Below are 17,556 nucleotides of genomic sequence, written 5' to 3'. Positions count from 1 at the left end.
AGAAGGGGAGATTAGAATTTAGACACAGTTGCTGACATCTTGAGTTCAGACTGGAAGCCTCTAGAATTGTGAGAAAATAAATCTCTGTGGTTTAAGCCACCCAGTCTGTAGTAATTCATTATGGCAGCCCCAGCAAACTAATACAAATAGTGTTTCCACAGCTGAAACAAAACTGGAAAATCACCATCATCCTAGAGAGTTGCAAGGGCTATTTTAACAGTATCTGATGGTTTTCCTAAATTCGCCAAGCCCAGACAGAGGTCAGATGACTTCCTGGGATAAAAGCCAACTAGCTTCCTCTTGCTGTTTCTTTAGCCACTGGTCTGCAGGCGTTTTCTTCTTCTCCTTCTAACTTCCTCTCCTGTGACAAAAGAGATAACTATTAGACAAACAAAAGTCCAGAATGCTAAGGTTGCAACTTTCACTTCCTCTCACCCTGTAGCCCAGAACTGCTTTGAATGTACCAATTGCTGTGGGGCACCGGCTTGAGGAAGAGAAGACACCAGTGCCTCAGAAACTGCCCGGTGAAACGGTGAAACGGTGAGCGAGCCACGCGTTCACAGGGCCACTGTCGCTCACAGAAGCAGTGAGGATGATGCCAGGATGACGTCTGCCTTGCGCCTGGCTGGGACTCTGATCCCAGCCATGGCCTTCCTCTCCTGCGTGAGACCAGAAAGCTGGGAGCCCTGCGTGGAGGTATGTGGCTGGAGTCAGCGCCTCTGAACTCTCCCTCACTTCTGCCCAGAGCTTCTCACTGTGTGCCCTGGTTTATTTTTGCAAAAAAAGAGTTAAATTACCTTAAAGACTCAAGAAGCCACAGAGATCAAGTAATTCATTGTTAAAGGGCACTAAAGGCAGCCAATGGGGGTTTGTTCCATTTGGAGATTTTGAGTGCTAACAGGTTTGTTCCATTTGGAGATTTTGAGTGCATTAGGTTACGTAGATCTGCGTAAGGTCCCTGCTCTGCTACCTTGTGGCTGCGTGAAAAAATTATCAAACCTGTCTGAGACTAGCTTTCGCATCTATAAGAGAATTATAATACCTTCTTCACCAGAGAATAAACAGACTGCTTCAGTGTCATTTCTTCCCACCGGTGGTCTTTACACTCAGCTTCAGGCAGTCCCCCTGCTCCTGTCAATCTCAGGAAGAAGATGGCTTTTGTGTGTGTGTCTCTACAGAAAGAACTTTCTAAGTGGGTGTCAGATTTCTGTATGCAGTCATATAGTTTAGTCCAGAGGATGAAAAAAATAAGAGAATGAAAAAGGAAAGGAGAGAGAGAGAAGAAAAAAGCAAGAGGGAAATATGTATAATATCAGCTATTGCAACAGTTTGTTTCTTGGTGAAATACCAATCAGCTGGTTGATAATCTTATTCATGATGGATCTTTTTTGTTTTTCCCCTGCACAGACTTCACAGTTGCTTTAGAAACCCATAGTAGAGCCGAACAGCTAAGAAAATGATTTACAGTGAGGCAGGGTCAGAAACTCAAGAGAGGCAAAGCCAGCTGCAGTCCTGAAGTTGAGGATATGGGAGAAAATCAAGTAATATTTAGCAAAGACTAATTCATTATCTCAAAGCCATCCCTTCCCTCAATTCCCCGCCCATAGTCCTCCTCCTTGTCTTCTTCTCTGTATCCCTCTGCTGTTAGGTTAGTGGAGATAGATTTTCTAATTAGGCTCACTGCGAGATAAAACCACAGCCAACCTTGACTTCTTCTTTTCCCCATGTACGATTTCCTGTAAGTCCCTGAAGCCTGTCCATACCTGCCCATCCCCTTCTTGCCACTGTACGGCAGGCCCTCATTTCCCCTGGCGTTGACTCTTACACAGTGACTGCTTTCCTGATTCCAGTCTTCTTCCTTTAATTCATTCTGCACGTTCTTGTTTGTTATGTATTTGCATTTGTTGTTATTATTTTTCCTTAAGCTTTGATCTAACAAATTATCTCCTTAAAAACTTTTGATAACTCTCCATTGCCATTAGGACAGGTTTCTACCACAAGGCCTTTGCACTGGCTATTTCTTCTACCTAGAATGCTAGATCAGTGCTATCCAATGGCAATATTATGTGAACCACATATGTACTTTTAAAGTTTTTAGTAGCCTCATTAAAAAAAGAAACAAGTGAATTTAATATTTTTATTTAACTTAACATATTTAAAATAATGTTTAAAATTTTAATATATATTTACCTATTACTGATATTTTACATTGCTTGTTTGGTACTAAATCTGGAATTTAGTATATATTTTACATTTACCATGCATCTCAATTTAGACTATTCACGTTTCTTGTGTTTAATAACTGTGTATGGCAAGTGACTACCGTATTGGTCAGTGCAGCCCTGGTCATTTTCATGGTTTAATCACTCCATTCAGATTTCTGCTTACATGTCCCCTCCTCAGGGCAGTCTTCCTTGATTGCCCCATGTAGAGCTCTCCAGCCTCACTTATTTGCCTCAAATTCCCTTTTATTGCTTTATTTTTTTTTTTCTGGAGCACAACATTTTATATTTTTGTTTGTTTATTTTCTCTCTCTTCCTTTGTAACGGAATTGGCAAGGACCACTATATTTCCAGTGGTCAGCACACAGTAGCCACTAAATTTATATGTGATAAATGATTGAAATAATTGCTGCAGGACAAAGTCTGAGGCCCTCCTGATCTGGTTTGCCCTCTTACTTAGGTTTCACCACTCCTACCACTCACCAGCTAATCTAAGTTTGTTTTCCACTCTTTCCATGCTCATGTTGTCCTCTCCTTACGACATGTTTTTTCTTCCCCTTTCCACATATCTAAACCTTACTCATCTTCCGAGACCCACTTTAAAATCTTCCTTTTCTGGGAAGCCTTTCCTGAATACGGACTCGATCTCTGCTTTCTCTGAACCACAGGACAAATTTTCTAAGCCTATTTTACGGCCCCTTGAGACAGTATTAGCTTTGCTCCCATCTAAACTCTTACTCTAGACTGTGAGTCCATTGAAGTCTGGAGCCACATCGTATTTTTCTTTGTAATGCCCACAGCGCTTGGCAGAAAATGTCTACAATGTGGACTTAAGTAAACCTTCATTTAATCAGTTATTCAATCAGTTATTGATTCAGCAAATATTTATTGAGCATCAACCATTTGCCAGACACCATTCTGAGTGCCGGAGACAAAGCAGTGGGCAAACCCACTGAAACTTGCAATGGAGTACAGGAGATGAACAATCCGATGGCAACAATCACATAGACAACATAATGTTAGATGGTGGTGCATCCTGTGAAAGGGAATAAAAGAGGGCAAAGAAAGAGTGCCTGGCTCTGTTTCTATTAGGCAGTACTGTCTTTGAGGCTCCATGGCTTGTAACATTTAAGCAGACATACAAATGAAGATCTGCGTGTTTGAACTCTGACTTTGCGCATATTACTTCATCTCTTTGAATTTCCATTTTCCTCATCTTTAAAATGCTTATTTGAAGATTAAGTGAAAGTATACAACAAACAAGAGCTATGCTGGCATATGGTAAGGGATTAATAATAGATAATAATAATTAATGTTAACATCTATTGATCACTTATACTGCAGTGGGCTTTTAAATAAGCTCTTTAAACACTGTATCTCATTTAATCCTTCAAACAGATTCTACTGGTTTCAAACAACAGAAAACTACAATTAGCTGGCTTCTGCAAGGAATTTTGTCAGAGAAAATGAGAGCGTTCAGAAATTAGATGGGAGCGTTAGAGAATTAGGCTTACAAAAAATGTGGGAAAGTAGGCTAGAAAGCAGCGTAAGAACGAAGACAGCATAAAGCACTTGACCTTATTTACTAGGTTCCACCATGAGAATCCATGCACTCTAAAGATTTCCCCCTATTTCTACAACAGGGGTCAATGAGCCAAGAAAAATAATGCAGCTGTCAAAATCCGGGCCATGACTAACGAAGGTCTGGACATCTTGACTGCCAGACAGTCTCCCCGATGATGTGGGGTATTTAGAATGATACTGGATATTTTATTTAGTTTTTGTATTTCCAACTTTTATTTTAAGTTCAGTGGTACATGTGCAGAGCATTCAGGTTTGTTACATAGGTAAATGTGTGCCATGGTGATTTGCTGCATAGATCATGAAAATATGGAACGTGTCATGGATTTGTGTGTGATCCTTGTGTAGGGGCCATGCTAATCTTTTTTGTATGCTTCCAATTTTAGTATGTGTGCTACTGCAGCAAGCACAATATTGGATATTTTAATACCTACATTTTACATCTGATAAAATGAGGCTCACTGAGGTTTTTCTTTTGTTTGTTTTGTTTTGTTTTAAAAGACTTTGCCCTAAACCACATGGAATTGCTGGCATGAAACCCAGAGCTTTCAGACTCCGGAGCCTCAGCCCTTCACCCCTTGATTCCATTGCTTCTTGCTAAATGCTGCCATTTTATCACAGAGGTTAGAATGCTGAGCACATAGTATTTGCTCTTTACTTTCTAATCTAGATTAAGATATTTTATAAGTATGAATTGAGCGGATGGATGGATGGATAGATGGATGGAAGAATGGACAGATGGATGAAAAAAGGTCGACTGAATTTTGTGCTTGCACAAAAAGAGCCTCCCCGCCCCCGCACCATCTCTGGTCTAGGAGAGGGGAGTTGGGAGACTATGCAGTAAAGACACTTCATTTTGTGTGTAATCATTGCAGGTGGTTCCTAACATTACTTATCAATGCATGGAGCTGAAGTTCTACAAAATCCCCGACAACATCCCCTTCTCAACCAAGAACCTGGACCTGAGCTTTAATCCCCTGAGGCATTTAGGCAGCTATAGCTTCCTCCGTTTTCCAGAACTGCAGGTGCTGGATTTATCCAGGTAATGAATGCACTTTTACATACTGCACAAGGTGAGATGTTCATTGTCCTATCATTTCATCATTGGAGTGGAATGCTTGCTTGGTGGAGTCTCATCTGCATTCACTTATTCATTCATACAACAGATGTCTTATTAACTATATAACCTTGACCATGCTACCTCTATTCTTCAGGTCTCAATTTTCTCATCTGTGAAATAGGCAGTTGGCTAAGACAGCTTCTAAGGGAAATTCTAATTTTTAGGTTTTCTTTTAAGACAGGAGAGAAAATTAGCTTAAATTCTTTCATAAGTGGCTATTTATTGACTACTTACTATATGTTATACACTCTGCAAGAAGACAGGCATATATTGATATATAACACACAGCCCCTGTTGTTAAGGAGGCATATCTTCTTGAAAGAGTTAATACCTTAAAGTCCTGGGTATGGTCCTGGGTACATAGCATATTTTCAACACAATTTAATTACGATTTTTTGGATCTTGAAGCTGATATAAATATAGCAATATATAACAATAGGTGATAAACTATATCTAAACTAAAGGTAACAAATTGTATTTTTCAAAAGAGGGACTTCTCTGTGGCGGGTAGTCAAGAAAGATTTCATAAACTGCATAAGATTCAAACAATGTCTAGAATATTAAAAGTAGGGTAGAGGATAGGGAATTAGGAAAAGACAAGTAATCCAAGGAGAAAGATGTCAAGATTAAAGGAAAACATCTGCTGTGGGCAGGGAATAGTGGCTAAGATTTTCTTTTCTGATGCAGGGAAGTATATCGTTTGTTGTGGCAGGTGAAACTGTCATCATGATATTTTAAGGGAACAAAATTCTAAAAGGGTTTTCATCATCGGGGCCTTATTTGCAAATCGAACTAGATAATGGAAATGTTCTCTGCAGTGGTTTGTAAAACATTTCAAAATATTTTACTTATTTTTTATTATAGAAATTATTGATAAAGACTAAGGTCACAATATGAAAATCCTTTTTAGAGCAGACATTTCTGTAGAAGAGTGAACATACGACCTATTATACCCTAACTTGGATAAAGGTAGGGTAAAACAAAGCGGTAATGGAACAATTCAAAGGCAGTGGTATAGTGCATAGAGCCCTGTTGGGGTCAGAAGACTGGAGCCAAGTTTACCCCCAACGTTTATAACCATGTAACCTTAGGCATATTACTTCATCTCCCTTAGTCTTAGTTTTCATGTCTGATCAATGGAAATGATGCAACTTATCCTGCTGGATTAAATGTGATAATAAATATTAATATGCTGTATATATTTAAATTTTTATAAAGTATATTTTGTAAGCATAAAGTATTTTTCTTACAGAATTTCATTCATTTTTTAAAATAATTTCAACTTTTATTTTTATTCAGGGGTTTACATGGTTATATTGTGTGATACTGAGGTGTAGGGTAGAGTTGATACCATTGCTCAGGTACTGAGCATAGTACCCAGTAGTTAGTTTTTCAACCCTTGCTGCTTTCTCTCTATCCCCTCTCTGGTAATCCTCAGTGTCTATTTTTGTCATCTTTATGTCCATGTGTACCCCATGTTTAGCTCCTACTTATAAAGTGAGAACCCATGGTATTTGGCCTTCTGTTCCTTTGTTTATTTGCTTAGGATAATGGCTATCAGCTGAATCTATGCCATTATGTTCTAAATTTCAGTTTTCTGCATGAAAATTTTGTCACATACTCTATTAAGGTAGACCACCTCTCCCCCTCCCCCCGCTTTTTTTTCAAACAAGTAGTTTTTCACCAAACAATGTCTGTTATGTAATTCATCTTCAATCCACTAGATACCCAAGAAACTTGCCCCAGAAACCTTAAATCTGTGCTTATAAGAGGCTAGCTTCCCTTCTAGCTAGCCCATAGGAGATTCTGAATTAGGGCAAGCACAAATAATAGCACAATAGACATCCTTTGCCTTTTCATACAGTGTTCACATACAATAACTCAACTAGTCTTGTAAGAATGCTTTGTGATAGACCAGGCAGCCTTCTTCCCCCATAGAAATCTATAATATATATGTATGTTTCTTTTTATAGATGAAGAAACTGAAGCTTGAATAATTTAAGTGACTTATACACATTATCATTGCTTGTTAGCCACAGACCAAAGATTTAAGTTCACATCTCCAGAATCCAACTTAATTGTTCTCTTTGTCTTAATACTCTACTTCTCTAAAGTGACTATCACCAATGTAATGATATAGAGATACAGCAAGACCCTTTAATTCTTGCCTGATGTATACAGCAATGCAGAGATAGAATGATGGGCTGTAAAAATCGTATAATTGAAAGAGAGAACTTCATAAATAATCAAGTTCAGCTGTTTGATTTATAAATGTGATAACTAAAACCTAGAGAGGAAAAGAGGTATTCAAGATCACCCAGTAGGAGAGCACTGCAGAAGCACCAAACCCAAGCTCTTTTGTCCACTCTTCCAGTGTTCTTTCTAGTATACTGCTTATCCTTTATCTAGTTACCAATAAATAACAAAAGCTTGGACCACAATGCTTTTATTATCTAGGAAACTCCTGAAGAAGCTAAAATGGGTGGGGAATATTATAAATGTAATTCAGACTGGATTAAGATAGAACTTATTTGTACGTTGTAATTGACAAGCACCTGCAATGATACAGGAATTTATCATTTATCGTGATGGCTTGCTGTTTGCTGGCTGCATCAAAGCCCTATCTCTAGGACATGTCTCTGAACATTGTATGTAGGATGGCTTTCATTTCTCTTGGGATAAAATTCAAAACCCTTCATCTGGGTGGTAAACCTCTGCCTAATTGGAAATCTTCTTTCTCCACAACTCCATATTGTACACTCCAATTTCATCTCTGTACTCCAACCATGGAAGCTATTTGTCATGATTACTCTGTGTGTCATTTTTTGCTGTCAACCTTGGGGCTTTTGTGTTTGCTGTTCACTTCACCTCCTTTTATCGTTAACTTCTACTCATCTTTCAATTTTCAGCTTAAGTGTTCTCAGAGAAGCCTACTTTGATTCTCTTCGTCCACAACAGTTCTCTGGATGTGAACTCTTATAGCACATGATTTTCACTTTTTTTCACAAAACTCGCTGCTATCACAGGTTACAAACATTTACCTCTGATAACAACAACTTTCAAGTATCGAGCTATCATGTATGCACTTTTCATAAACATTAAGAGTATCCATGACACTTATGTGTAATTTTTCGTATCTCTGAAATTGATATTTACTAGTCATTTATCTTGGCTAACAACTAACAACTATCCATATTATCTGTACCAATCAGATGTATAATTACAATTTTGTGTGACAGAAAATGGCTAAACTTGATCCAAGGCTATTACATGGTTTATCAACTGCACAATCTTTATATATGTCAATTATTGACGTTTAACTGATTTCCTTCTTATGGATTTTCTCCTCTGCTTATCATGTATGCCTAACATGACAAAAAAGAGCCTATCATTGCAGACAGTATGACAATACTCAATCTGTGGGGCTTCTTATTTGCTCATGCCATCATCATCTGTCCTGCTTGATGTCTTTGACCCATCACATCCCGTGTGAAGAACTGGATGACTAGGATTAATATTCTATTTTAGGTTCTTATTCAGCAGAAATGTTATATAATCAATGTATTTTTATTCCTGTAGGTGTGAAATCCAGACAATTGAAGATGGGGCATATCAGAGCCTAAGCCACCTCTCTACCTTAATATTGACAGGAAACCCCATCCAGAGTTTAGCCCTGGGAGCCTTTTCTGGACTATCAAGTTTACAGAAGCTGGTGGCTGTGGAGACAAATCTAGCATCTCTAGAGAACTTCCCCATTGGACATCTCAAAACTTTGAAAGAACTTAATGTGGCTCACAATCTTATCCAGTCTTTCAAATTACCTGAGTATTTTTCTAATCTGACCAATCTAGAGCACTTGGACCTTTCCAGTAACAAGATTCAAAATATTTATTGCAAAGACTTGCAGGTTCTACATCAAATGCCCCTATCCAATCTCTCTTTAGACCTGTCCCTGAACCCTATAAACTTTATCCAACCAGGTGCATTTAAAGAAATTAGGCTTCATAAGCTGACTTTGAGAAGTAATTTTGATGATTTAAATGTAATGAAAACTTGTATTCAAGGTCTGGCTGGTTTAGAAGTCCATCGTTTGGTTCTGGGAGAATTTAGAAATGAAAGAAACTTGGAAGAGTTTGACAAATCTTCTCTGGAGGGATTGTGCAATTTGACCATTGAAGAATTCCGATTAACATACTTAGACTGCTACCTCGATAATATTATTGACTTATTTAATTGTTTGGCAAATGTTTCTTCATTTTCCCTGGTGAGTGTGAATATTAAAAGGGTAGAAGACTTTTCTTATAATTTCAGATGGCAACATTTAGAATTAGTTAACTGTAAATTTGAACAGTTTCCCACATTGGAACTCGAATCTCTCAAAAGGCTTACTTTCACTGCCAACAAAGGTGGGAATGCTTTTTCAGAAGTTGATCTACCAAGCCTTGAGTTTCTAGATCTCAGTAGAAATGGCTTGAGTTTCAAAGGTTGCTGTTCTCAAAGTGATTTTGGGACAACTAGCCTAAAGTATTTAGATCTGAGCTTCAATGATGTTATTACCATGAGTTCAAACTTCTTGGGCTTAGAACAACTAGAACATCTGGATTTCCAGCATTCCAATTTGAAACAGATGAGTCAATTTTCAGTATTCCTATCACTCAGAAACCTCATTTACCTTGACATTTCTCATACTCACACCAGAGTTGCTTTCAATGGCATCTTCGATGGCTTGCTCAGTCTCAAAGTCTTAAAAATGGCTGGCAATTCTTTCCAGGAAAACTTCCTTCCAGATATCTTCACAGATCTGAAAAACTTGACCTTCCTGGACCTCTCTCAGTGTCAATTGGAGCAGTTGTCTCCAACAGCATTTGACACACTCAACAAGCTTCAGGTACTAAATATGAGCCACAACAACTTCTTTTCATTGGATACGTTTCCTTATAAGTGTCTGCCCTCCCTCCAGGTTCTCGATTACAGTCTCAATCACATAATGACTTCCAACAACCAGGAACTACAGCATTTTCCAAGTAGTCTAGCTTTCTTAAATCTTACTCAGAATGACTTTGCTTGTACTTGTGAACACCAGAGTTTCCTGCAGTGGATCAAGGACCAGAGGCAGCTCTTGGTGGAAGCTGAACGAATGGAATGCGCAACACCTTCAGATAAACAGGGCATGCCGGTGCTGAGTTTGAATATTACCTGTCAGATGAATAAGACCATCATTGGTGTGTCTGTGTTCAGTGTGCTTGTGGTATCTGTTGTAGCAGTTCTGGTCTATAAGTTCTATTTTCACCTGATGCTTCTTGCTGGCTGCATAAAGTATGGTAGAGGTGAAAACATCTATGATGCCTTTGTTATCTACTCAAGCCAGGATGAGGACTGGGTAAGGAATGAACTAGTAAAGAATTTAGAAGAAGGGGTGCCTCCCTTTCAGCTCTGCCTTCACTACAGAGACTTTATTCCCGGTGTGGCCATTGCTGCAAACATCATCCATGAAGGTTTCCATAAAAGCCGAAAGGTGATTGTTGTGGTGTCCCAGCACTTCATCCAGAGCCGCTGGTGTATCTTTGAATATGAGATTGCTCAGACCTGGCAGTTTCTGAGCAGTCGTGCAGGCATAATCTTCATTGTCCTGCAGAAGGTGGAGAAGACCCTGCTCAGGCAGCAGGTGGAGCTGTACCGTCTTCTCAGCAGGAACACTTACCTGGAGTGGGAGGACAGTGTCCTGGGGCAGCACATCTTCTGGAGACGACTCAGAAAAGCCCTGTTGGATGGCAGATCGTGGAATCCAGAAGAACAGTAGGTACAGGATGCAATTAGCAAGAAGCAACAACTATCTGAAGAGGAAAAATAAAAAACTCCTGAGGCATTTCTTGCCCAGCTGGGCCCAACACTTGTTCAGTTAATAAGTATTAAATGCTGCCACATGCCAGGCCTTATGCTAAGGGCAAGTCATTCCATGGTGCACAAGATATGCGGGATTGCTAATCTCAAGGAGCTTCCAGTGCAGAGGGAATACATGCTAGATTAAAATACAGAGCCTTCCAGGTGGGCGTTTCAACCAACTCAGCCAAGGAACCTATGACAGAGAAAGTCATTTCAACTCTTACCTCATCACGTTGAATAAAGACAGAGAAAGCAGAAAGAGACACTGTTCTTCTCCTGAGTCTTTTGAATGGAAATTATATTATGTATTATGTTATGGCCATCATAAAACCATTTTGGTAGTTTTGACTGAACTGAGTGTTCACTTTTTCCTTTTTGATTGAATACAATTTAAATTCTACTTGATGACTTCAGTGGGCTCCTGATGCAAGATGCCCCTTCAATTTTAAGTCAGTCTCCTTACAGAGGTTAAGGTCTAGTGGCTAATTCCTAAGGAAACCTGATTAACACATGCCCACAACCATCCTGGTCATTCTCGAGCATGTTCTATTTTTTCACTAATCACCCCTGATATATTTTTATTTGTATATATCAAGTTTTCATTTTTTTATGTCTTGCCTATAAGCCAATATCATAAATAAGGTTGTTCGAGACCTGCTTCAAATATCCACATTTATTTAACCACTATTTTTCAAGGAAGTATGTAAAGTACCTTCTGTCACTTTGTCACTCGATGTCATTGCAAAGTTATTGCCTACTAAGTTATGACTGTCTGAAAGCAGCATTGAAATAATTTGTTTAAAGGGGGCACTTTTTTTAACAGGGGAAGAAATTTTCTGCTTCCTGTTCTTATCATGGACAATTTGGGTTAGAGGCAGGAAGGTAGTGGGATGACCTCAGGAGGTCACTTTTTCTTGATTCCAGAAACATGGACTGATAAACCTGGGGTGACCTCATGAAATGAGTTGCAGTAGAAGTCTATTTTGTTTTTTCAGAACAAGTGATGTTTGATGGATCTCTGAATCTCTGCAGAGAGACATAGAGGGCTGGGATCCCTCCTGTGTACCCTCTTCACTGCCAGGAGAACTATTTGTGAAGGGATTCAAGGTAGGAAGTATACATTGCTGTTTTCTGTTGGGCAATGCTCCCTGACTACATTTTGGGAAGAGTGGATGTTATCATTGAGAAAACAATGTGTCTGGAATTAATGGGATTCATATAAAGAAGGTTCCCAGAAAACAATGTTCATCCAGCTTCCCCAGAAACAGAACATTCAAGAAAAGGACAATGAGGATGTCATCAGGGAAATGAAAATAAAAGCCACAATGAGATATCGCCTTATACCAGGTAGAGTGGCTACTATAAAAAAAAAAAATGAAGTGTCATCAAGGATATAGAGAAATTGGAACCCTTCTACACTGTTGGAGGGAGTGGAAAATGATGTAGCCATTGTGAAAAACAGTGTGGAGTTTTCTCAAAAATTAAAAATAGAACTACTATATGATCCAGCAATCTCACTTCTGTATATATACCCAAAATAATTGAAATCAGAATTTCAAGAAAATATTTACACTCCCATGTTCATTGCAGCACTGTTCACAATCACTGTTTCCAAAGTTATGGAAACAACCCAAATTTCCATTGAAAAATAAATGGACAAAGAAAATGTGCATACATATACAATGGGATATTATTCAGCCTAAAAAAGGGGGAATCCTACGATTTATGACAACATGAATAAAACTGGAGGCCATTATGCTATGTAAAATAAGCAAGTAACAGAAAGACAAACACTGCCTGATTTCACTTATATGAGGTTCTAAAATAGTCAAACTCATAGAAGCGAGAATAGGACAGTGGTTCCTAGGGAAAAGGAGGAAGGGAGAAATGTAGAAATAGGGAGTTGTCTAATTGGTATAAAATTATAGTATGCAAGATGAATTAGCCCTAAAGATCAGCTGTATAGCAGAGTTCCTATAATTAACAATAGTGTATTATGCACTTAACATTTTGTTAAGAGGTTAGATCTCATGTTAAGTGTTCTTACCATATATATATACACAAAGAAGCTTTTGGAGGTGATGGATATATTTATTACCTTGATTGTGGTGTTGGTTTCACAGGTATGTGAAACTATGTCTAAACTCATCAAATTATATACATTAAATATATGCAGTTTTATAATATCAATTATATCTGAATGAAGTTATAAAAAAGAAAAGACAACAAAATTCAGTTGTCAAAACTGGAAATATGACCACACTCAGAAGTGTTTGTTACTGAGTGTTTCGGAGTGTGTTTGGTTTGAGCAGGTCTAGGGTGATTGAGCATCCCTGGGTGTGTTTCTATGTCTCATGTACTAGTGAAAGTAGATGTGTGCATTTGTGCACATCTCCCTGTGTATCCTTATCAGGGCTGTATGTATTTGAAAGTGTGTGTCTCCATGATCATATCTGTATAGTACAGAGTGTGATTCTATTTCTTGAAGAATACATCCATTTGAAGTGGATGTCTATGGCTGTTTGAGATGGGTTCTCTACTCTTGTGCTTGTACAGCAGTCTCCCCTTATCTCATATGCTTGGTGGATATGTTATTAGACCCCAAGTGGGTCTCTGAGACCCCAGATGGTACCAAACCTCATATATGCAATATGTTTTCCTATACACAAATAGCTAAGATAAAGTTCATTTTCTGAATTAGGCACAGTAAGAGATTAACAACTAATAATAAAATTGAATAGTTACAATAATATATTGTAATAAAAGTTATGTGAATGTGATCTCTTTCTTTCTCGCTGTCTCTCTCAAAATATCTTACTGTACTGTACTCACCTATTTTCAGATGATAACTGACCACAAAACCTGGGAAAGTGAAACTGTGGATAAGTGAGGAACTAACATACATACATGATTGTTTGTCTATAGATGTATGCATCAATTTCTTAGTATGCTTGAAAATGTGTGATTTTGTGTATATCCATGCTACATGTAAGTGTGGTTCTATTTGTATTTGAATACGAATTCTGCATAAATGTGTTTATTCAAGCAAATGTACAAGGCTCTGAGAAGGAAGATCAACATACAACTTGGAGTATTTCAGGGCTGAAATATCCAAGGCTGACATTGGCCTTCTTCCTGTCAATTCCCTCTCCCAGATGGAAATTCTAGAAATGGCAGGTGAGGTGGACAAGAAGGGAAAGAAATTATATGCATAGAACAGAAGGAGAAGAAAGAGTAAAGTCAGGCCTCAGACAGCCTCTTTGTAGCTCTTTAAATCCTCTGGATTTAAGAGGGATGAAGGGTGGAATAAGCAAAAATTAATGCCAATTATAATGCCTTAAATTTGTGTGATCTCTTACAACTTGAAACATATTCACAAAACTATAACCATATTTGAATATCTCATTAGCTGAGTGAGGTAGCAAATCAATAATTACTTTTTCCATTTTATTGATGGCAAAGCTGAAGTTCGATAAAGTAAATTTGTCAATAGGCCACAGAGTAGGAAAGTGACAAAACCTGAGCCTGGGCCTCCAGGTCACTCAAGGACACTTTCTTTCTTCCACACCCAATTGCTTCATGCTTAAAGTTGGCAAAACAGGAAGTGAAACTCCTGCAGTTTTCTGTGTGGTTGACACTAGTCAAGGGTTTCTCAACTGAAGCCATGAATCATTAAGCCAATACATATGCATATATGTCATACACACCAAATGATTCATTTATAACCCTATCTTTCCATAGAGGACTTGAAGGAGCTTCAAACAAGGGATACGTGAACAATAGGGTGAATCAATAATAAGTAGAAAATCTGGACATAGAACAAAAAGAGGAGAGAAAGACACCGAGAATGAGCGTTAACACAGTGCTTTCCACTTTTCTGGTGCTTTGGGTAGTGTGGCTTTTGGAGAAAGTCAAAACTCAGATTCACTACTTATCAACTGTGTGCCTTGGCTCCACTTCTCTGAGTCTACTTAGCTCAAATGTAAAATGAGAATAGAAATATGACTTTGTAACGTTTCTCTAAGGATTGAAAATCATGTATTATGTTCAATACAGGGACACTGTCCTTATGGGTGAGTACTCCTCTAAGCCTTTATAAAGAGGGCACTAGGAGAAGCACTGGGAGGTCTTCTCAGTAACAGCACTAAAGTAATTGCTGCTTTTCCAGCCTGTGGAACCACAGAAGTGACTGTAAGTAAAATTAAGCATTTCTTTCTGATTCGGTCTCGACTCATGGGATTGTCAGACCCCAGTCTTCTTCCGGACTCTATAAACTTTTTAGAAAGCATCAGCAGGCTCCTGGAGAGGCTTAAATGAACTCACACAGTATGTGACAATGAACTCCCTGGAAGAGTGAAAACCAAAGTCTAAGCCAGTGTCTCCATTTACTTGTGTGATTGTGGGAAAGTCACTGAAATGCTTTGAGGCTCAGGTCTTAATACACGAAATGGAGGTAATAATACCTTGTTGGCAGACCTCACTTGGTTGAAATGATAATGTTGATAGTTACATAGTTACATTTAATTGATCGATTGTTTTATGCAGGGGCTTTATTTGTGCTATCTCATTTAGTTTGTCACATCAATGAATTAGAAAGATACTAAAGTATTTCCAATTTACAAATGAGGAGTTTGAGTCTGGGAGCCATTCTATCATGTGTCCACTGTCACCTGCTCATTGGTGGCAGCACTGAGATTAGGTTCTAAGTCCACTTCCCCAGGGCTTCTAAATACTGTTCTATGCCAAGAGCACCCTACTCTCACAAAATGCATAAAACTTCCTATCTCACCATTATAATTTTCACTGATATTAAACAAAGAGAAGTATTATTATTATTACTTGTTTTTATTTATATTACAGCTGTAAGAGCCAGGAAAAATAAATCAAAGAGCTACGTGATTAAAGATTTTTTAACAGTGAACAAATCAGGCCCACTAGATGATGGCCTTTCTTTGAATAACATGCCTAGGCTTGCTCTATCATGTCTATAGTTGGTCTGACTTCCTGATGGGCATCACAGACTTGTGATTAAACACAGAGGTTATGGGGGAAGTTCCAAAAGCTTAGGACTTTCCCCAGATGGTTGGAATAAGATCACACACTCTGGCTGCCCCTATGGAGATCACCGAATTTTTCAACTCAAAGTAAAATCTGTGGAGTAAATGGTTGATCAAAAGGAACCAACGATATTGAGCACCATGCATGATCATCTGATTGTTACTGCTACCTCGTGAGTTAAAGGCTACTCTTCTCATTTTAGAAATGAGAAAAGAGATGCCCAGAGAGGACGAGTAACTTGCCGTAGGTCACACAGCTTATATTAATCACTATAACATTTGCCACGCCTTCTGTATTTTTTTTTAAGTTGAAGCCTTTAGTGCATGCCTGGTACCATTTTAGTTTACTTCATTTAATTGTTAAAATGACCTTCTGATGCAGGTATTTGTAGCTTTGCCATTCCACAGATGAAGAAACTGAGATGAAAGGACTGACTTGTTCAATTGGAAGGAGCAGAATCAGGATATGAACTGGGGTTGGCCTGATTCTTGGGGCTGCATTCTTTCCATAACATAATTTCTTGCTGTGATGTCCTGGGCTACTCTGCCAGAGGTGGTTAGTGGAGTGAATGGAGAATAATTTAGACAAGGTCAGTAACTCCCATGCCATCTAGAAATTAAAAGTTTAAAAGGCAGAGTCTGCAACTCTCCTTGATTTCTACAGAAATAAAGATGATCCCTCCTGTGACAGTGCTAAGTGACAATTCTGAGTGTAAATGCGCTTTTTGGCACAAATTGTCCTGTCCTAATAGTCTTGATTATAATTATAAAATAATGGGTTTCTGAAAGGCTGCAAGCAGTTCTGGGAATGGCAATAAGGGTTTAGAAACGACGTGATGTTTATGAGAGAAGTGTTTTGTTGAAAATTAAACTCACGTTTAGGAGAAAGGATTGTGTTGTATGCTCCCAGGAAACTATCTCACTATGTAATTAAATCAAAACCGGCCAGTTACCAATTTGAGCTTTTGACTCATACTAACAACACTCCATTTCCCATGGGCCAAGCAAGGCAGGACTGACCTGAAATAACCTAGCTTGACTCTATCCACAGCCATCCCAGGACCTTGCCCCTCTGTCTTCGTAGGGCTCAGCCATGAGATGCTAGTGCATGACCCTTCTTCCTGGGACTCTCCTTGTCTTTCCCTTTAGACTCTTTCTGGAAGGTCTCTTCACCTCCTCAGAAAGGAATAAGCACTCTTTCTATTTATGGGATTCCCTGGGAGACACTATATAAAAATAGAGTAAAAAAAATCTATTAAAAAAAAGACAACTTCATGTTGTTTCTACTCTGACTTCATTTTTTTAAGGATGGGCAAGAAAGACTCTCTTCAAGGTTAGAAAATTTATTTTAATTTCTATAGATTTAGACAGTGAAAGTGCAGTGTTGTTACATGAATATATTGCATGATGCTTTAGTCTGGGCTGTTAGCATAACTATCATCTGAACAGTATACTTTGTACCTATTAGGTACTTTCTCATCCCTTAATCCCTTCCCACCTTTCTGAGTCTTCATTGTCTATTATTTCATTCTCCATGTCCATATCTACAAATTATTTAATTTCCACCCATAAGCGAGAGCATGGATGGAACTGGAGAAAAGTATTTTCTATTCCAAGATCAGTTCTTAGATCTTGTGTCTCTAGATCACTTGCTCTCTCGCTTACATTTTTTCTGTCTTCTTCTAGCCTCCTT

At 38.5% G+C, this 17,556-nt stretch overlaps 1 protein-coding gene and 1 non-coding gene across 6 annotated transcripts; one reads left to right on the top strand and one right to left on the bottom strand.

The window, feature by feature from the left end:
- The first annotated feature begins 472 nt into the window (after positions 1-472).
- On the top strand, positions 473-12,344 carry TLR4 (toll like receptor 4). 5 transcript variants are annotated; one of them, XM_065530149.2, is made up of 4 exons: positions 473-696; positions 4,305-4,426; positions 4,679-4,845; positions 8,503-12,344. In XM_065530149.2, the coding sequence occupies exons 3-4, from the start codon at positions 4,706-4,708 to the stop codon at positions 10,721-10,723; spliced, it is 2,361 nt and encodes a 786-aa protein (XP_065386221.1). In that variant the 5' UTR covers positions 473-696; positions 4,305-4,426; positions 4,679-4,705; the 3' UTR covers positions 10,724-12,344. The 5 variants fall into 5 exon arrangements, with proteins under 5 accessions (XP_065386221.1, XP_073874201.1, XP_045229666.2 ...); XM_074018100.1 differs by having other exon boundaries at positions 4,679-4,876; XM_045373731.3 differs by lacking the exon at positions 4,305-4,426.
- Positions 4,107-4,213, bottom strand: LOC123569331 (U6 spliceosomal RNA). Its single transcript, XR_006692959.1, has one exon. It is a non-coding gene; the product is annotated as a U6 spliceosomal RNA (small nuclear RNA).
- Positions 12,345-17,556: the final 5,212 nt, after the last annotated feature.

Source organism: Macaca fascicularis, chromosome 15, assembly GCF_037993035.2.
Source record: "Macaca fascicularis isolate 582-1 chromosome 15, T2T-MFA8v1.1".
Taxonomy (NCBI): domain Eukaryota; kingdom Metazoa; phylum Chordata; class Mammalia; order Primates; family Cercopithecidae; genus Macaca; species Macaca fascicularis.
This window is presented reverse-complemented; position numbering and strand designations above follow the sequence as displayed.

What these genes read in the sequence shown, in the direction of transcription:
- TLR4 (XM_045373731.3), top strand. Translation starts at nt 604, where the DNA reads ATGACGTCTGCCTTGCGCCTGGCTGGGACTCTGATCCCAGCCATGGCC. An exon ending in GCTGGGAGCCCTGCGTGGAG is followed by an intron (nt 697 to 4,678) that starts GTATGTGGCTGG and finishes TAATCATTGCAG; the next exon opens with GTGGTTCCTAACATTACTTA. An exon ending in CAGGTGCTGGATTTATCCAG is followed by an intron (nt 4,846 to 8,502) that starts GTAATGAATGCA and finishes TTATTCCTGTAG; the next exon opens with GTGTGAAATCCAGACAATTG.